Source organism: Typopeltis vanoorti, chromosome 24 (genome assembly GCF_054136105.1).
Source record: "Typopeltis vanoorti isolate ZY-2024b chromosome 24, IOZ_Tvanoo_1.0, whole genome shotgun sequence".
NCBI lineage: Eukaryota > Metazoa > Arthropoda > Arachnida > Uropygi > Thelyphonidae > Typopeltis > Typopeltis vanoorti.
Window position 1 is genome coordinate 46,506,730 of NC_143572.1, and position 22,132 is coordinate 46,528,861.

The 22,132-nt window shown below is 34.5% G+C and overlaps 1 protein-coding gene across 2 annotated transcripts in view; it reads left to right on the forward strand.

The window, feature by feature from the left end:
• Positions 1 to 21,463, forward strand: part of LOC150093156 (glycerophosphocholine cholinephosphodiesterase ENPP6-like) — a 45,613-nt gene extending 24,150 nt beyond the window's left edge. For both annotated transcript variants that reach the window (XM_090413747.1, XM_090413748.1), the window contains exons 3-7: positions 6,927 to 7,036; positions 10,068 to 10,223; positions 13,805 to 13,948; positions 15,360 to 15,474; positions 21,190 to 21,463. In XM_090413747.1, coding sequence (XP_090269873.1) covers positions 6,927 to 7,036; positions 10,068 to 10,223; positions 13,805 to 13,948; positions 15,360 to 15,474; positions 21,190 to 21,392 — 728 coding nt within the window. In that variant the 3' untranslated portion in view covers positions 21,393 to 21,463. The remainder of the gene's footprint in view (positions 1 to 6,926; positions 7,037 to 10,067; positions 10,224 to 13,804; positions 13,949 to 15,359; positions 15,475 to 21,189) is intronic.
• Positions 21,464 to 22,132: the final 669 nt, after the last annotated feature.

The following is a 22,132-nucleotide window of genomic DNA, read 5'->3' on the forward strand; positions in this document are numbered from 1 at the left end:
TAATTTGACTCTTACGATTTCAAACCACGAGCCGCCACTGTCTGTTGGTATAAACGATATTCAGACGAACATTGTTATAGACGAAGTGGTATTACAATATTGTTCTTCTCATCAGCCATGTTTCCTAAAAATTAATTAACACAACTCCTCTGCGTACTTGATTCATCATATTAGGAATATATTTTCTCATGGAAAATTTGCCTGGAGATTTGTAGTGTAATTCTTGCATATATATATATATATATATATATATATATATATATATATATATATATATATATATATATATATATATATACCTCCTCGGATATTAAAGTGATAACAATTGAGCTGAAGAAGTCATAGAACTCTTTCCCCTTTCCATTATCGTTTTTTAGCCTCCAGTGTGTCCAGTAGTTCTGATTGGTTAGTATTATTTGCTCTTTTTCGATCACTTTTGTACAACTCTACCAACCAAATACCTTCTTTCGTCACATTATAGGCTGCGTAAATATTCAACTACAGTATTTTTGTCAGTCGTTGTAAGCCTACTATGCTAGTGCGTTTATTATATTTTCTTTCTAGCTGCAAACATCGGTGCACGTGTATATTGAATTATGATTTACTATTGTCGCTGGCTTTTTTTTTTTTTTTTTTGACTGATCGCTACAGGTAGTGGCGTGCAGCTGTAAACGCATCAGCTTGTATAGAAGAAATACCATCTGTATTAAGGGGAGAAGTAGTACAAATCGGAAATAAATTATTTTATTTTTCATTTGCACTATTTCTGACTGTTTAGAAAAGCGTTTAAATGTGAAATCAGACAAGATTATTCTGCAACTTTTCGTCTGAAGCGTCTTCGTTTTTCTTTTTCTTCACCGCCTTTTGTATTGGATGTAATTTTAAATTTTTTGTTTTATTTAATTTTAACTTTATTGTTTCATTTTATTTACTTTTATTATTTTGTTTTATTTATTTTTATTTATTTATTTACTTTTATTTTGTTTTATTTTATTTTTTGTTATTTATTTTATTTAGTTTTGTTTCTGGAGTGCATCTATAGAGTCTTGCTGAAATTCACGTCTTCCATATTCATATTGATTTTTGTGAATGATACATGAGTTTGATCACCCATTTTCTTTTTTTCTTATTGTGAGAGCACAGCGCAGTTCCGCCAATTAATTTACCTTGAGCAGACATATGAATTCAAAAATATAATAACGGAATAACTCACGTTAAATATTATTTAATAGTATAATTTTCGCCTGTGTATCGCAGGCATCTTCAGTACATTTATAAAGCTAATTGAACAATAACTGACAATTCCATAGCGCGCCACCCAAGTAGCTAATGTAAGATAACTAAAAAGGTCAATAAATTTCCTAACTAAAAAAAAAAAACGTATATATATATATATATATATATATATATATATATATATATATATATATATATATATATATATATATATATATATATATATATATATATATATATATATATATATATATATATATATATATATTGTCATCATCATCATCATCGTGCATTTCAAGGATTTAGGCCTAGCGTGACCTGTTCCGGGACCATTTTTTAAACGTTGAATCGTTTAAGAGGACGTCCTGGTTTTCCTTTTCCTGATGGCTTGTACTTTAAGGCTTGTTTTGGTAATCTTTCTATTTTCATTCTTCTACTTATATATATATATATATATGATAGCAGGAGAAAGAGGACTGCCCATTGCTGTTCCTTCAATTTGTTGATACAACTTGTTTTTAAGGAAAAATAACCAGAATGTATTACAAAATCAAATATTTTTACAATGTCTGAAGGAAATTCTTGTTGCAGTAATTCAATGCTTTCAGATAAAGGAACATTTGTAAATAAAAAAAAAATATTGGAAAACGTATGATCCTCAGATTTCTTTTTTGACCCTTAATTTTTTTTATAAAAGAATTAAGGTATGTCTCAGGGCCTAGTTAAAGGAAAACCATGAAGCTGAAAGACAATAAAACATATTCAGAATATAAATTTATTATTCTGCTTCTTAACAAAGAATTGAGATAACGTAGTTTGGCGGACATTCTATTTCTTTCTTTTTTTTTTTTTTTTCATACAACTGACGGTATGGCCCTATTGCCTCTTCTGCAAATTTTACTGGTTTTCTCTTCACCAGGGTCAGTCTCTAAGCTTTGCTGCTTAAAAACTTCGATTACGAAAACTATTTTCAGATTGTTTCTGTGAAACCTCTTTGGGCTTGTCAGTGATTCAAATTTTCTTCATATTCTTCAGGATCTTCCTGCTCTGCATCTAAATTTAGAAGGTCGGAATTACCCAATTTATTAGAATGATATTTAATTAAATTAGATTCATTTGAAAAGGCTCTAAAAGCATTTGCACAATGTGGAAGAATGTTCTTCCAAACGGCTCGTAGATTGCTAGCAGTAATTTCATTCGACTTTGCGACTTTATAACCAGGCTGAGATTTCTCTGATTTGGCTAGAAAAGTCTTGGAAGGCTTTCGCTTCCAAAAAAAAAAAAAAAAAAAAAAAAAAAAAAAAAAAAAAAAAGCCGGTTTCATCGACATTAAATATTTGTTGGTCATAATAGTCCCCTTCTTACACAATTTTCTTCAAAATCTCTGTATATATATCCTTATCTGCACTTGCAGCTTCGCCTGTGATTAGATCATTATATAGGCTATTTCTCTTTTTGAAAAACTCAAATCATCCAGCACTAACGTGCAATTCTTCTTTTCCATCACTGATAGCCCTTTCTTTCCGGGTTACAAAGAGACTTTGCATTTAATAAGGGCAGTGTGTAGCGGGATCTGTTTTTGGTTACAATCTTCGATCCATGTAAAAAGAAGTCTCTCTAATTCAATCATTATAATACGTTGATTTTTCTGTGCATGCATGATGAGCTTGAAGCAGCCTTACCTTTCTCTTTGTATTCAGCAGTTGATTCACCCATTTTTGTGTTCTTGTCCTATCTTTGCTCTGGACTCGCCTTGTTCGTTTTTCTTTATTATTTCAAGTTTTTCTTTCACTCAGATTACTTTTCGAATCATTTTCACGCTTCTATTTTTTGCTCACTAATTCTTTTACTCATGATTAAAGGTTAGGAAAATAATTTAAAATAAAAAAGTACGGAAAACAATTGCACGAGATATGATCAGCAAAATGCTATGTAAAGCAGACGACATCAAATTTGGCGGTAAATTTGGAACATGGAACATAGCGTACATGGAAATAGTGTAACATGCCAAAAAATAACTCTGTAAAATGTTTTAAATCGGTAACTAAATTATTTCATCTGGTAAGTGATTTTTTAAATAGTTAGCCATAAAAAAAAAATGTATAGATCGAAAATTTTTAAAATTTGTAACATTTATATTTAAGATGTACATAGGCGCACTAATCGAATTTGGGTATCGAAAAAAAAAATGACGCATTAATCGGGGGATTGCTGTATTCTTTATAAAGTATCAGTTCTTCTTGTTGAAGAAGTGAGTTTAGAAATTTAGAAATTTTATAAGAGTGGGACAGCCTATACAATCTACCACTGACCTCAACGGAATACCTGGTTTATGAACTTTCGGAAGACCATACAATCTAGGTGGAACGACCGAAGAAGGTTTTAAGTTTTTTCTTTTGATCTTCATCCTATGTAGATACATTATCTATAAGAGAATTAAATCTCTTCAGTGGACTCCCGGTAGGATCCGATATAAGGGGCATATAAGTTGAATAGTCGCGGAGTAATAGAGACATTTTTCTCTCATATTCCTTCCTATCTTGAATCACTACAGACTTCCCTTTGTCAGCTTTCGTAATAATTCAATTATTGTTATTTTTCAGTAATTTCAATGCTTTAAATTCAGAGTAAGAAAGATTAGGACGAGGAGGCATTAAAAAGAATTTTCGCACATTCAAAACGTAACCTGTTGGCTGTTTTTTTGGGATAAGGATCGAATACCTCTGCTATGTTGTGAAAAAAATCCATCAGGGGTACCTTATTCAGCGCAACGGTGAAATCATGTCCTTTTGATAAAACAAAACGTTTACTGTCTGTTAGTGGACGGGCAGAAACATTGATAATTACTTTATATGTATCTAACATTAGTACTGGATCTAGGGAGGCTCACCAGTGATTCAAACTTGCGCTTTAACTTATCACGAGAATCGTTAAAAACCTTTAGGTAAGAATTCGAAGATATGCGCAAAAAAGCGTTAAAAGTTTCAGCCGTTAAAACAGATTCTAGAGCGTTCTTGATGTCCACAATTTCTCTATTTAAGAGGGCTAGAGATTTTTTAGCTTCGTGCAGCTGATAATTTAAAAGAGACCTACTAGCTTTTAAATACATACATTTAAATACACACACGATGAGCTCTTAAGGACCTAAAGACTTCTTATATTTTACGCCAGGTAGGAATAACCTGAGCCATCTTACAACGCTTTAGGAATATTATTCTGTTATTAACATTTAGCCTTTACCAATACTTTACCGTATCTAGCACATTGTTTGGAAGTAGACTCTCCGTAAAGTCTCGAAATTTGTCTCCACCTTTCTCACTTCTCCAAAGGACAAGCTTCCACATCTTAGTTATTCAGGTGTCTACCAGATTCCTTGCTCTTGTGGATTATTTTATTTCGGACAAACAGGAAGATCTGTCTCTATTCGACTAGAAGAACACCAGTCTTATATTCAAAACCTTGAACCTGAACAGTCTGGACTTGCAGAACATGCCATCATCACTAGACATAGAGTTCATTGGAAAAAGACAAGAGTCCTTCACAAAAGTCGGTTCCTCATGGAACGCTTTATAAAGAAACATGTGAAACTTTACTTCACTCTCCTGACTTAAACAGATCGGATGGTTTACGTCTATCCCCTATATTATGGGAGATAGTACTTTATAAATCAGCTAATCTTTCCTAACTTTTTATTGTATATATATATATATATATATATATATAAGTAGAAGAATGAAAATAGAAAGATTACCAAAACAAGCCTTAAAGTACAAGCCATCAGGAAAAGGAAAACCAGGACGTCCTCTTAAACGATTCAACGTTTAAGAAACGGTTCCGGAACAGGCCTAAATCCTTGAAATGCATGATGATGATGATGACGATGATATATATATATATATATATATACGTTTTTTTTTTTTTTTAGTTAGGAAATTTATTGACCTTTTTAGTTATCTTACATTAGCTACTTGGGTGGCGCCCTATGGAATTGTCAGTTATTGTTCAATTAGCTTTATAAATGTACTGAAGATGCCTGCGATATACAGGCGAAAATTATACTATTAAATAATATTCAACGTGGGTTATTCCGTTATTATATTTTTGAATTAATTTACCGTCGAACATTTCTTCCATTTTCGGGAGCATCCCTCTTCGTGCGGTATTTCCAAAGGGTTACAACCTGTTCAAAAATAAGTCAACAGTTCCTTCTCATTATTATTCGCCTTCATCTTAAACTCCAGCGCCCATCCAAAGCATTAAAAAAAATAGCGATTCTGAAACTTTTTTTTTTAAAAAAAAAGTAATATAAAGGTTATTCCTAAACCACACGAATTGACATGCTAGAAATTATTAGGAACGTCACTTCCCACCTAATAAAACGTGGGGATACACTCACTGTCGGCGAGATATCGTGAGAGATGGAAAGAAATAGTCCTACCGATTTCGAGGTATGTGCGGTTAGTTTGTTAGTTTTCACCTCAGAGTTTCTCATAACAAAGTATTCTGAAGTTATAAACACACACACACACACACACACACACACACACACACACACACACACACACACACACACACACACACACACACACACACACACACACACACACACACACACACACACACACACACACACACACACACACACACACACCAGCGCGAATTCATTGTAAGCATGTTCACGTATAGTGACGCACTTCGTTCCAAAATAAACATCCTCTTATTATCCACTAGCGAGCTTTCAGTGGGTTCCATCAAACCATACGTATGAGGATAATCAATAGATTCCCTTCCAGGATCCAATCATGTCAGTCGATAAATTTTTGGTTTTTCATGTTACATCTAGGCCAAAAAAAGTGACTCATGGAAACACACAAATATTTCCAACCATTAAAAAAATACAAAACAAATGCATACTCTGTTTTCGAGTAAGCATTTTTAAGCAACACAAAATTGCCATGTTTACTCAGGTTTTTTTTTTTTTTTTTTTCATTGTGTGTGTTAAAGCAGACTGAATATCGCTGTTCAGAACAAGTAATTTTAATTTATTCTTTTAAAGAAAGCGTCTACTTTTTGTAGGAGTTAGAACTCCTTGATATATATCATAAGACTGATGAAATCCCCCCCAAAATATATTTGGATATATCAAATGTTATTTTAATCTTTTATAAACAAGAATTCCTTTTTCGAGGATAATAGAATAGCAATGAACCCGAACAAATATTTCATTTCTAAGAAGTTGCCTGAATATAGCCAAGTTCAAGGACAGCATTTCAGTTTTAAAAATAATCATGCAGATAAAAATCCATTCAGTATATGTATAAATTCCTTTTTCTTTTTGTTTTCTTTTTGAATACACTACTCAGTCCTAAGCGCCCCTTGTGTTAAAAAAAAAAAAAAATTAAAAAAAAATTAACAAAATATATGCATTGGTCACTGTAACAGAAGTAACAATTTTAACAAATCTGTGATGTGACATAAATAAATAAATATATATATATATATATAATATCGGACAATAGAGGAGATCAAAGTTATTAAAATGCTCAACGAACAAACATTTAAGGCTAGGATTTATGAAGTAAAAATCCAGCATTTTCATTTAGATATTTCAATAGCAATGTTTGCTTTTCATATTTTCGTGGATCGTATTTTTATTTTATTTTATTTTTATTATTATTTTTTTTTTTCAGGTCATGGATATGGTCCTGACTCAGAACAACGAAAAGAAGCCTTCCGTAACATCGACGGAATTTTAGACGAACTTCAAGAAGAAATAAAACGAAGAAACGCAGAGGATGAAGTACGTTTAAATAATAATAATAATAATAATAATAATAATAATAATAATAATAATAATAATAATAATAATTAATAAATATTGTTAATTTTGTGCTAGTTTTCAGATAAGAAGTTTGTCTTGCACGCTTCAAAATTTTCCTGAGACGAGAGTACAGCTGACAACTATCGCCATCTCGAGGCTCCTAAACCTTGTATTACTATCGTAAAGAATGAGTTTTTCCAATATTTTCTAAGATCAGGGAAAAGAACCCTAATTGACTGCACCACATATCGAACATTACCATCATACTTTTGGCAGTAGAGCATTATGCTTTCCCACAAGGCTGCATGTGCTCAAGAAATTATTCGTTGTAAAATCTGAAAAGATCTATGGAAATGGAAGTTGAAACAATATTTATTTTATTATGTTTATTTATGAAATCATTTTTACAATGTGTATTTTTTAAGCACTTCTGAAGCTGGTATTCTCGAACTCATTGTGCTTTGTTTATAGAGAACTAGTAGCAATGGGATTGCACAACTACGTGGATATTTATAAGACCCTTCGCTTAATGATCAGCGTTTAACAAAGCACTATTTCCTTGTCTTCGTTTACATTCTTCTCATATTTTTCTCGATTCACTCGATCATTAAACACGTAAATTTTCCTGTCAAACAATTTGAGATCAGTAAAGAGTGAAATAACAACTTCCATACATTAAATAAATAAATAAAACCATGAATAATCAACCTGCTTTATCACATCTGAAAAAGTATACATCTTTTGTTTATATTTCGCAACGAATTTCCTCCTACTTGTAAATGATAGTGCGTAGGATATTGAACACATACACTCGTGTTTAGATGCCTTTGGCAAAAAAAATTTCCCTTGTGAGGCGTAACAGCATTTTCATTCATTGTCATCTCCCTCAAGGTCACAGTGTTGAAATCCGTGACTGAGCTGCAAATTATCCCTTCTCACTCACGTAGATGGCCTTTGCGTAAAAGAACAAACATACGTGGCTAGTTGGATGAAAATATATTTGAACCAGTCCGATGATCAACTACTCCCATTGGTCTTTGTTTTTAAAATATTTTTTGCTCTTTTTTGTTACTTCGTTTGTGTTTTCTTTTGTCAAAGTTTCTTTCCCTCGCAAACCAAATACAAGAGACAGCTACTTGGATCCTTTCAGTACACAGTGAGAGACTAGCTAATCAGGTACTTCCTTGTCATTTATGGAGTTCGCTGTTTGCAGGCAAATCTCAATTCTAGGCTATATAAAAGGACAAGCAGACAGACCCACCCACACACACACACAGAAAGAGAGAGAGAGAGAGAGAGAGAGAGAGTCGATATGATAAAAGAGGCTAGGATTAAGGGAGAAGTTTGATGGGGCAGAAATAGTATAATCAGGGGCTAATGCTAGTCTTGAAATTCACGCTTGCTCTTGTTATCATTCAGGGAGTGAGAGGTGTGATTGAAGTCTGATTAGCGGAATAATGAATTACTGACCATTTAAAACTATATACTGTTTTAGAAATTTATGTACATTTAATCATACAAATACAACATTTATTTTACAAACGATATTCTATCTTTTTCAATTTCGCTACTTGAATACAAATTCTACCCTACGGTTCTTCTTTATGAACTGGTCAATAACATCGTCATAAAAAGTTGGTTGTAACTTAATTTTCCCAAGCAACACGCACAGTTGTAAAGGCTGGCTGAAGCTCACTGGCTAGAGCTACTTTCACTGCGTATGGCCTGTGTTTAAGACGACGTGAAGGGAGCGGAAATGGCTATGTGCGCGCATGAAATCACAGCGCTGCTTCGAGGACCTGGAAGCTCCGACAACCGAACAAGCTAAGGTAGCTTTGAATAGACCAGCAAGCATCGGCCTTCGATACATAACGCAAAGCTAAATTATTGCCGCGCAAGCTTAAGACGTCTTCTGTCTACAAAAATAAAAGCCTAAATGGAATGCTTATAAATGCATGCATTTATTAACAAATAAATAGTACTTCTTTCTCAGGTAATGAGCTTGCGCAGCAAGCATAGAGAATTCGCCCCTGAGTATAATGGTTCTTATGATTTCCCAGAAAACACTCCAGTATGCACAAGATAGGATATCTTGTGCATATTGGTACCCATAACATCCAACATAAACATTGTTGCATTCCTGAGCCTCCATGCTACTTGTTTACTCATTGAACCAGAAATGTGACGATGACTTCTCTGACTTATTAGTCTAATGTAAACCCTCCTGGACATTTATGAGATGACCTAGAAAGACCAGCAAAAGAGTCAGTTGATCGCCTTTCGCTTTCCTACAATTCCACTAAATGTTTCTCTACGGACTTGTTTTCCTGTGGATCCTTTCGATTCCCTTATATCCAACGATATGAAAGCTAAATGTCCTACACGATATTAGGCAGGTGCTCGTGCTCCTAATAAGTGTTTCGTTTTTTTTTTACTCTAAATTCCATACGTTTACTCTCCTCTTGCATTTCCTCATTATTATCTGCCACTATTAGGAATATGTCTAGAAATCAGAAAGTATTATTTCGAACCGTGTTAATTATAGTACTGAGAATTATATTCTTGCTAAAGATGAACAATGAGCGACACTGCGACATTGAGTTTACTCCAACGGCTTCGATTCGTTGATGAAATGGAAGCCGAAGCAAGTAAAATATCTTTACTTATCTTAACCATTTAAGATATGTCAGTATCCCAGAAACTCATTTTTAATCCTGCACCCGAAAAAAAAAAAAAATCGACCGTAGAACTATTTCAAACATAATAGGTTATGCTAGACCTGTTAGGGGTTAGTGCAACGAGATGAGAACACTTGTTTGTCGTAATTTCTCGCTTGCAAGTCATGATTCGCTGATATGCTATTCGCTATCCAAGATAGCTAATGGAAGGTGTCAGAAGATTTATTTTTTTATTATTATTTTTTTATTTTTACAACAATTACTTAAAATATTATTTTCTTAATCTATTTTTTTTTTTTTTAAGGAATAATAACGATTTTCCCTATATTTAGATTAATTTGGTGATAGTATCAGATCACGGTATGGCAGATACCAAAGGCACTGAACCAATAGAAATCGGCAACGTCATCAACATCCATGATGTCAAGTATATGATTTATTATGGAGCTTCATCCATGATTCTTACTGAAGATGGAAAGGACGAAAAGGTAAGTTGGAAAGAGTCACTGTTGAGTCTACACTAATTACTTTACACAAGCGAAATATAACTAACGTTCCACAGTCCTGAAATCATTTTCGTCCAGATGTGATTTGGACGAAATGGACTTGATCTGGATCGAATCAACCTTATACAATGCAGCCACTACCATTTTACCTCTGTTGATCATATCCTCTTAACACTGCAGGAATTCAATGACTTCACTCAACTATTTTTTGAAATGTTCCTTGAATTTCAAATTTTTTATCCATCACCACCTTAAGATCCCCTGATCCGTCACTTTCTGCAGCAAACGAAATCACAAAATAGAAGAATTATTTAAAAAATAACTGTATTTAAATTGGAAAGTTTTCATTGATTTTATTATTCCTATCGGAAGATCATCTTGTAAATTATGAAATAATAATCAAATACAAAATTTGACTGATCTTTCTGAATTTACAATATGATATCAATAAAAGATTATGTTTTATATTAAAATTATCCCAAGCCTCCCAAAATGACAGAACAAAAAGTATAAAATAACCTAAGGGAGCGAAATGAATCTATTGATATTTGTAAGCTTTATAATTACTTCACAATGAGTGTATGCCGATAAGTGTAAATGTTAAGATGTTGTCAATCTGAATTACAACAGTGACTTTATTATTATTTACACTTCCTACAGTTCATATCTCACCTTAAACCGATTCAATGTTTTTGCCCTTAATACTTCATCTGGCAAAGCATTCCACGCAACTACCACTCTCCGTGCAAGCAAAAAAAAAAAAAAAAAAGAAGCTTCACACCCGTATGCACCACATCTTTATACATTTTCCAAGAATGACCTCTGTCTCCTATTCTTTTCCCTTCTTCAACCCTTATCCCAGGTATCTAAATAATAAGATCCTCTTAACAATTTATATAATTTCAATTATACCATCCTTCCTCCGCCTATTTACGAAACTCTGCCATTTACATTCTGTCATCATAACCAGTATTCTACAAGCCTTTGTTATACCTGAACATTTCCCAGCTACTCTCTTAGAAATCCAGGCGACTTAATCTGTACAGTAGTTCAGATGTAGTCTATTCTACAGTCCAATGACCCCCCTTATCTCTACTTTCAATCTTTTTTTCTATAGTAGCATTTTTGTGCAGTTTATTTCACTTGAGCAATACATCCTTTGAACCTCAGCTCTATATCCACCAGTATCTCAAATCTCTCCTTCTCTTGAAATACAACACGACTCATGTGATACATAGAGTTATATTTCGAGTTCTAAAGTGCATCCATACATCAACATCGTCGTTCTGGATAATCCTTACCCAACTTTGCAGCGTCAAAACAGTTTGAATATCCGTTTACCAACTGTTCGCGATATTATTAACGTACAAATTAAACGAAGTGGTCTAAGGGAAAACTTTCCATCCTCCTCCTCCTCTTTAGAGACACGGCTCCTTTATACAGAAATTCGACGAAGCGATAATCCCAACCCATTTTTCCTAGCTTCCAAGGTTAAATCAACTCCATCCAGCAGAGTCATCCTTACATAATCATTCTTTCTTTTGCTAGCCACATAACGGAAAAACTTCCTGGGACTTTTTCGAGTCTGTTTTGCTGGTTTCCTCTCATATTCCAACTTCTCCTTTCTTACTATACTTGTCCCTATTATAGCCAGGGGCGCGCCGGCCATATGTGCAATGTGTGCGACCCACACAGGCGCCAGGATAGTAAAGGCGCCAAAGAGAAGGAAATACTTAAGAAAAATGTTTTTTCAAAGTGATTTTTTTATTGGAGGGGGGGGGAGGATAGGGGCGCCAACTATAGTTTTGCACACAGGCGCCGGCTACTGGCGCGCCCTTGATTATTGCCTGTAAGTTATAGGTTTCATGTTCACTTCTGCTAACTTTGTTTCCTTCATAATCTTCTCTTCTTCAATACTTTTCGTTTAATTTCTCTGTTCATTAATTTAAAATATACTCTATTTGAGGGGAGGGGTAGGTGAATAATCTAGGTAAATAAGCTGTTGCATAAATTGGAGACTATGAGATTGGAATATAAACTGCTAGGTTGAATAAGTGGGTGGTTAACTGACAGGTATTGGAAAGTGGTATATGAGGGGTGAATCAGTCACATTTAAGATGACGAATAGTGTACCCCAGGGTTCAATCCTTGGGCCATTGTTGTTCAATCTGTATATTAATGCCTAACAGGCATTAATATACAGATTGCTGATGATGCGAAGATAAGCAGGGCAATAAGGGATGATATACAGCGCTTACAGAATGATTTCAATAAGCCAGAATAGTGAACAAATAATAATGGCTATCAATTCAAAATTAATTAAGTGTAATATTATTAACTTTGGTTCGATGAGATTTCCAATAGTATGTTATATTATGCTAGAAGAAACTGGTGATGCCTGAGATAATGGCGTTATGGTTAAGAATTTGAAGTTCAAAGGTCACATAACAAAAATTGCAAATATATCTCAGAGGATAATTCTGAAGCAAACGTCGACATATAAGAATAAGAAAGTCATTTTGCGTCTTCACAAGCCCACGATACGATCTTGACTGGACTACTGTGGGCAGGTTTGGGTTCCAAAGGAACAAACAAATGGAAAAGGTGAAAAGAAGAATTACAAAGATTATATATCCCGATTATGGGATTTAGATTATGAGGACAGATTGACGGTATGTGGAGCGCAGACAGTGGTAGACAGTCTGCACTTCACATACCCAAAAATACTGTGGAAATTCATGTCCAGTTAAGAAAGGTGTCAGAACTAGATTTTTACTCTCAATAATAATAATAATATTAATGTCCTCTTATTCAAGTAACTTTGCATGTTTTCGCACCACTCATATATTTTTAATTGAACTAAAGTACTGTTAAAAACAATGATGAGTATCAACAAGAAATTAAAATAAAAAAGGAATATACGAATAGTCACATGATGACTATTCGTATATTCCTCTGAACTTGATTCATCAATTGCTTTCAAATTTTAAACGCGAATTTCCTTTTATTTTCGCAATTACATCAAATTACAGAGGGCGCTTTTGTAGTTTTGAAAACAAAGCGTAAGCAATTTGTTTCCATGTGAAATTCTATTGGTAAGGCTTCTTTACATGAAAACCGCATATGGGAAATACTTTCGCGTTAAGGAAAGTAAATAACTTATTTTAATAGCTCAGATTTACTCCTACTCACGTATACATAATACCTAATATAATAATGATGATAATAATTATTAATAATTATAATTATTGATTGTTACGATGACTGTATATTCATTCAACTTTTTACTAGCGACATGCTCTCGTTAAGATTTTTAATATTTACATTTCAAGTTTAGGATTTTTAAACCGGCATGCATAATATTGCAAATGACAATTTGAATAATTCTGTGTGTGAACTTAATAGGCATATGCACTTTTAAGAGAACGATTGCGAAAATGAAAAGTAAATTTATGTTTTGTGACTTTTTTTTCATTCTAAATAATACGCATCACTGCATTTGTTATTGTAGTTTAAATTTATGACATAACATATCTTCTTCTTCCCCCCTCCCCTTTTAATAGATGTACAATGATTTAGTATCGGCTAATTTATCAGGCTTGCAAGTGTATATGAAAAAGGACATTCCTGAACTCTACCACGTGAAGAACAATCCTAAGACTTTGTCACTGTTGCTAATTGCCGATGAAGGCTACTATATTGAAGGGGTAGGTGTTGTTATTGTTATAACTATTCCTATTAGTCTGTTATTTTATTTATTTAATTTTTTATATGCCGGAATGGCTTTTTGGGGGGGGATTGACTTTATCCATTTAAATAGATTAAAAAAAATTTTAATTTTTGACTAATTTAAATTATGAAAATTTAGGAGTTTTAGATATTTTTATTTATTCTCCTAACTACACCACTACTACCATTAACGCACTACTCCATTCTTCCCACCACCAATAGCATTTTTGTTTGCAAATTTTGTGTGTTCTCTTGTCTGATTTGCCTGCATACAGGATAAATAAAAGAAAAAAAAACCTCAAGTTTTCGTTAGAAAGAAACCTCTGTTACCTCCTTATTAGATCAGCTAATTCACCTTTAGTTAAAAGTCCTTATAAAGATCCCTCTTGTCGTGACGAGAGGGATCTTTAGAATCGAATTGGAGTCTTGTATCAGCATAGTATTGCGTCAAGGTATCATAGTGTCATATCTTGTATTATACTATTACTTAGTTTTCTATAAAGCCAAGTATGTTACTTGATTGCGACAGATAGCCTCATGCCTTAGTTGCATCGGCAGTAATTTTAAAATAATAAAAAGAATATTTTCAAGAATATTTTGAAAAGCCAAAAACCAGTTTTAACTTAGATTATAGTTACATCCATAAGCAGATTTGTTGTTATTGAAATATCTACAACACATTAGAATTTGTTGCTTCGCCTGGAATAAAAGTACTGTTTGATTGTCAATATGAAGAATATTTTTATAAGCAAACTTGAAAATTTGTTTTTTATCAAATAAATAGCAGAACCGATATAAAAATTTCCACTTTAAAAAATGCAAACAATGCCATTTTTTCCGTCAATGAACTGTTAGATGGCAAAAAAAGATTGAGTGTGATAGAAAAACGATGGAAGCAGTCTCACTGCCTCGTTATTACATGCATTCAGAAAATATAAACCGGTCCGATGTTTCACAACATTGCCTTGACAGGGAAAATCTTTAAAAGTATATCGTAGTTTATTTTGTCCTTCATCACACAAAGCTACAGTTTTATGATTACTATTCATTTCTTCTAAGAAAAGGCTTGCTTTTCCACAACACAGCGTACCAGTTTGGGTACAATTTATAAAAAATTAGGAATAAAAGTATTGTTCAGGTAACTTAAAGGTAATTCATGGACGTTTGGTATATGGATATATATATATATATATATATATATATATATATATATATATTTGTAAAATGAAGATAGCATATTGTGCACATCACAATTTCAAGACGTGAAAGATTTATTAAGTGTTAATAGTAATAGCCTATAATATACATCTTATTGACAAACAGCATAAAGAAGATAATGTCTTAATTAATTTATACAGATACATAATTTCTTCATTTATTTTCTTTTAGCTTGGCATTCCAGGAAAAAGTATTCCAGAAGACAGGGGATTAGGTCCCGGAACGCATGGCTGGGATCCGTACAGAACAAAGGATATGAGAACGATCTTCTTTGCTCGAGGTCCAGGTAATATGCAGTCGTAACAGCAGAATCCCAAGATCGATCGATCTATTTATATCTATATATTTATATTTATATGTATATATTTATGTATATAGTCAGTGTCATAAAATAGAAACACACACACACGCACGCACGCACGTACACACACACACACACACACACACACACTTTTCATAATTGCAGGAATCAAATTATATCCTTCAGCATCCGCACATGTCCACAATAGTAGTCAATGTCCTGTGTGCAGAGGGTATTGAATCTTATTCGCATGCTACCATATTCTTGCTTACTCTGTTTCTGGGAAAATGAGTCGTGTCCGTGCTATCCAATCCGCACGCGAGATACTAAATACTAAAAAAAAAAGTATAAATTTGCTTGCAACCAACGGTCTGTTGTCACGTTAACTACGCGTTTATGCTTTTTTTTTGTTTGAAATCTGCCAGGTTTTTCCCCAACTAATGCATTGTCATCACAGCAAGTTCTAATTTTAGGAATTGCAATTAGAAGGAATTTATCTTTTTTTTTTTTTATTGAGTTTATTAGCTATTTCTGAACATAATCACTTTGAATAATAGCAGCTATTTTTCTCTTTATTTTTACTGCAAATGATAGCAAGAAACTCTTTTAAAAATGCATTCGCGTATTTGTTTACGGTTGATTTTGACACATGGCGCCCTCTGAAGGTAACAGTATAGAACATACGAAAAAAAAAATTATTATTATTATTATTATTATTTCAGGCGACTCCAGAAGTCCCTAGACTCCTCGAGGGAGGCCCTAAACATCATGTCCACACAACTATGCGATTACATTCTCAGAGTATCTATCATACCTTGTCTTGAATTCGTTCACCGTCATAGCACCCACAACAGACTCTGGCAGCTTATTCCACTCATTTACCACTCTAAAAGTAAAGAACCTAGCTCTAACACCCCTGCTAACCACACTCTTGCCCAGCTTCCATAGGTGTCCCCTAGTTCTCCCACCACCAGTCCTGATCTCAATAATATCCTCTGAATTAATCCTATAGAATCCCTTTAGCAATTTGAATGTCTCAATCATATCTCCCCTCCTCCGCCTATCAACTAGTTTCTGCAACCCACAAATCTTCAACCTGTTCTCATATGGTTCATTCCATAGACCTGTTATCATCTTAGTCACTCGCCTCTGGATCCTCTCCACCTCCTCCCCATCAAGAAGGAACCGAGGTGACCAAATCTGGGCACAGTAGTCGAGATGAGGTCTTATCAAGGCTCGGTACAGAGGTACAATAACTTGCTTGTCTCTACTCGGCAAGGTATTTTTCAACAACCAAGTGAGTTGATGAGCTGATTTAGCTACTTTTGCAGTGTGCCCCCCTAAACTTCATCTCCTTATCCACCAACACTCCCAAGTCCCTGGCCTCATCAATCTCTTGGAGTACAGTTCCACCAATGTGGTATACTGCTGCTAATCTTTTCATCCCAAAATGCATAACCTTACATTTTGTCACATTAAATTGACATCCATTCTCCTTAGCCCAAAACTCCAATCTATCTAAGTCATCCTGCAAGATTTTGACATCTTCTGCATTCACTATTGCCCTACCCAACTTTGCATCATCAGGGAACAAATGAATTGTTCCACTTAGATCCTTCCCTATATCGTTAATGAACAGATTAAACAGCAGTGGTCCAAGAACAGAACCCTGCGGCACACCACTAGTCACAGGCCGTCTTTTGGACTCTACTCCTGAATAAACTACTCTTTGATATCTCTCCATCAACCAACCACCTATCCATCTCACCAACCCTATATCCATTCCCATATGTTGTAGTTTACGGATTGGTATTCCATGTGGTATCCTGTCAAACGCCTTTGCCAGGTCCAGCAGTATCACTGTAAATCCATTTCCCTTATCCAGTTCAGCCGTCACCTTGTTATAAAACTTGAGCAAGTTACTGAAGCATGATCTACCCTTCACAAAGCGCCTTTGCCAGGTCCAGCAGTATCACTGTAAATCCATTTCCCTTATCCAGTTCAGCCGTCACCTTGTTATAAAACTTGAGCAAGTTACTGAAGCATGATCTACCCTTCACAAAGCCATGCTGTCCGCTGTACAGTATCTCGTTTTCATCAATCCATTCCTGTATTTTTCCCTTGACTACTTTCTCTAAGACCTTGACAACGACTCCTGATATGCTGATCGGTCGGTAATTTGCAACCGTAGTCTTGGATCCTCCTTTATGCAGTGAAACTATTTTCCCCTCTTTCCACACCTTCGGGACTAAACCAGACCTGAGACTCAGATTAAACAACATGGTCAAGGGCACTGATAATTCTTTAGCCGCTTCACGCAAGACCCGTGCCGGTATACCATCCAATCCCACAGATGTGTTCACATTAAGGTTCTGTAATAAACTAGTCACCTCCACTTCATTCATCACTATTCCCGTATAAACTAATGGTTCCTTCACTTTTTCAATGTCACCACCTGGATGATATGCTTTTGCAAAGTGCGCGCTCAGTAACTCCACTATATCGACTGATTTAGTGACCTCCTTACCATCGTCATTCCTTAAAATCATTTTGTCGTGTACAGTTTTTTTCTTGCTTGCAGCATATTGAAAGAACTGTTTCGGATTCTCTTTTGCTTGCAAAGCTAGTTTCCTCTGATAATCCGCTTTTGCTTTTTTTACCACACTCGTTACCCTTCTGGCCTGCACTTTATACCGTTCGTGTGCCTGCAGGTCACCCCTTTCTTTAAATTCCCTCCACAGTTGTTTCTTTTTTTGCAGCTCAAGCTTAATGGTGTTATTCATCCATTTAACCCCTATTTGTTTTACTATTCGGACCCTAGGTATACAATCAGCAATATATATATACAGTATATATTTTTTTTTTCAAATAAACTGCCAAAAAGAAAGAAGAAAATGTTTCGGAAATCAAAGCAAAACATAGATGTACACAAACTCAACATTAAAAAAAGATATATTCCAACACGAACTAAACAATAGATTTAAACATCTTATTATAGATAACTATGCTAATCTATCAGAAAGTAATGACATTATTATCCAAAATATTTTACAATGCTCACTTGAAATAGCTGATACCACAGAACAAAAACAATACAACATCTCTGAAGAAACAAAACAGCTTATAAAGAAACGAAGAGAAATGAAACAATCAGTTAACCTACAGAATAAAATTGAATACAAGGAATTGTGCAAAACAATCAGAAAACGTGTCCCAGAAGAAATAAGAAAATTCAATTGTAAATTCTTACAACAAACAATTGAAAACAACCACAGTCTCAAAAAAGCCAAACAGCAAACAGATGGTTGCAGTCAAACTACAAGACGGGACCATCACCAGAGATAGATATGGTATAGCAAAAAAAATTGAAGAATTCTACTCAATATTGTACCAGGATGATGAATTAAATGAAGAAGAAGACAACTACAACACAGCTGAAGTACCACAGATTCTACCAGAAGAAGTTATGCAGAGCATCCAAAGCTTCCAAAATGGGAAAGCTGCAGGTGAGGATGGAGTTATAGCTGAACTTCTAAAAACAGGCGGAGAAATAATCTACGAACTCTTAGCAAAACTATTTACTTTATGCCTGAAGAAAAATGATCTACCAACAACATGGAAGAAGGCTACCCTAATTCTGATACATAAAAAAGTGAGATAGAAGACTTGACGAACTACCGATCTATCAATCTACTATCAGTGGTCTACAAAGTGTTTACAAAAGTCTTAGCTAATAGACTTTGTGCGACTCTGGACCTATCACAACCAAAAGAACACGCAGGCTTTCGAAGGGGCTTTAGTACAATGGACCATATTCAAGTTGTACAGCAGATTATTGAACGGTGTAATGAATATCAATTACCACTATGTCTTGGTTTTATTGACTATGAGAAAGCCTTTGATTCACTTGAAACTTGTGCAATACTTAAAGCATTACAAAACCAACAAGTGGAGGAGCCCTACATCAGAACCATCAAATCAGCATACACCAATGTCACAGCAGCAATTCATTTCAATGGAAACATCTCTACTGTAGGAATACAGAAAGGTATAAAACAGGGTGACACAATATCTCCAAAATTATTCACAGCGTGCCTAGAAGAAATATTCATACTTCTTGATTGGGAAGGGAAAGGTCTGAAGATAAATGGAAGATATTTAAGTCATTTACGCTTTGCAGATGACAGTTATCTTTACTTCAACTGCACGTGAATTACAGACTTGTATCCATGAGCTCCAAATTGCTAGCAGAACAGCAGACCTAAAGAAGACCCAAGTTATGTTCAATAGCGATGTCCAACCAGAAATAATAAAAATCAATAATGAGGAAATTAAGTAAGTAGATCATTACATATACTTAGGACAACAGATATCAATGGAACAAAATATAATGGATGAAATGAAAAGGCGTGCGATGCTTGGGTGGAAAGCATTTGGAAAATTACATTGAATATTCAAAAGCCAACTATCATTATGCCTGAAGAGAAAGGTTTTTAACCAGGGTATTCTTCCTATACTGACACATGGCTATGAAACATGGACACTGAATGCAAAGGAAATTCAAAAATTAAGAACAACACAATTTAGTATGGAAAGAAGTATGCTTGGTATCACAAGATTGGATCACAAAAGGAATACGTGGATAAGAAATCAAACCAAAGTATCTGACATCATAGGAAGAGTGAAACATCTGCAGTGGCAATGGGCTGGGCATATTGCCTGAAGACAAGATCAGCGATGGACAAAAGAAGACTGGACTGGATTCCACGAGAGGAAAAACGACCACGACGCCGACCTAAATCACGGTGGATTGATGATATCATCAGATTTGCAGGAGTGACATGGAAAAGGAGAGCCACGGACAGAGAGTGTCGGAGTAATCTTGGAAAGGCCTTCATCCAGCAGTGGATCGATAATGGCTGATGATGATATTGTTAATGAAAACTAATATATTACTATGAAATTGTTACAGACAGCTGCATTAAAATTAGTGTGTAATATAAAATAAATAAATATGAACCTGAATTAGAGTGAATGTTGGACAGTTTTGAATTGATTCGTAGTGATATATTATTGAATACCATTACACCAACGTACCTGCTTTTATGTAGTTTAATTATGTAGAGTCTATTACTGATAGACAGTGATTGAAATAATCATACAAATTATTATTATACGGATCGGTGGAAGGCAGGCGTGCATTGTGTTGAGACGAGTGAGTAGTACGTGAGAATCATACAGCAATAAAAGATTAATGCTAGCCGAAAAGCGGAACAACAGTAGATTTGATTTGTAAGATCGCTGAGGGTGTGAGCACTCTGACATAGCGACTTAACGGAGAATTAGAATAACAGAATAACCTGAAACGGTTTTGCCATTTATTTATTAAAAAATTAAAAGAAAATAATAATAATGCATACGGGAATATTGAATTAAAAGAAAGATTCATTTCATCGGAAATAAATGCCTCTTTTTTTTTATTTATGGCTTCCAGTTAATTACTTGTTTGATTAACACTTCAGTTTATCATCTAAAGTGTTAATCAAACAAGTAATTCTTCTTATTATTATTATTTGACACCTCCAGGGAGTCCAAGGACTCATCGAGGGAGGGCATTATAATTTTTGACTTACAAAAATATCGAACACGTTTTTTTCGCATTTCTTAATCATTTCATCTTATATTTTATTTCTCTCTTAGGTCTCAAGAAAGGATATGTTTCACCTCCGTTGGAGAACGTAGATCATTATAACCTCATCTGTCATTTACTGGACATAGAGCCTCTGCCGAACAATGGATCTTGGGAGAGGGTAAAGGATATGTTGGTTAGTCATTCACCAAAGCTTTGTGGGAATATTGTGATTATAATCGCATTTTTACTCGTATCTCATTCACGTCTTTAGATATGGTCCTATTGCTACTAACCAATGTGTATTGCATAACGAAGATTTTATTAAAGAAATAAATAAGTCGCCTTGGAAGTGTAAATTCATATTCAAACTCTCTCTCAGTTTTATGAGTGCAACTCCTGTGGACACTTACTTCCTAGTTCAATGTTTTAAAGTTCAGAATAAAATATCCTTAAAATAGTTCAAATACAAGCTTGTATTTGGAACTGCGGAAACATTCGCTATCAATTGATGTTACACATCTTATACTTCGATCTTATATTATCTTTCATTGCGGTTTTAAAGTCTTTTCTTGTTTAGCGTGATTGCACCTGTGTTTTGTTCGGTGTCAAATTTCATCCTTAAGTAGGCCTGTACGGCGAGTTATCCTACAACGGTGTAGTACTTGGAAGTCAAAGGGTTTATAACAATCAGCTATAGTTTATTAGAACAGTTTTAGTTGATTAGAATTCATATTAAAATCTTTCTCTCTTAATTTGCAATGTTATGAATGTAATTTTAAACCAAAAAAAATTCTGTTTACTCTAATAAATCAGTTTCAGAACCGGTGCTAGCTTCAAAGCGAGAGGATTTAAATTCTTGTTTGTTATAAAGAAGACCTGTTATCGCCCCCCCCCTCCCCATCGGCAGACTAGGCGACAGGTCGGTTGGAAGTGGTACTAACAAGTAGTCGCATCTAAGTAACACGCGTACCCTGCATAGGAAGCGGGAATAACGCGTAGTGAAAGAAGAAG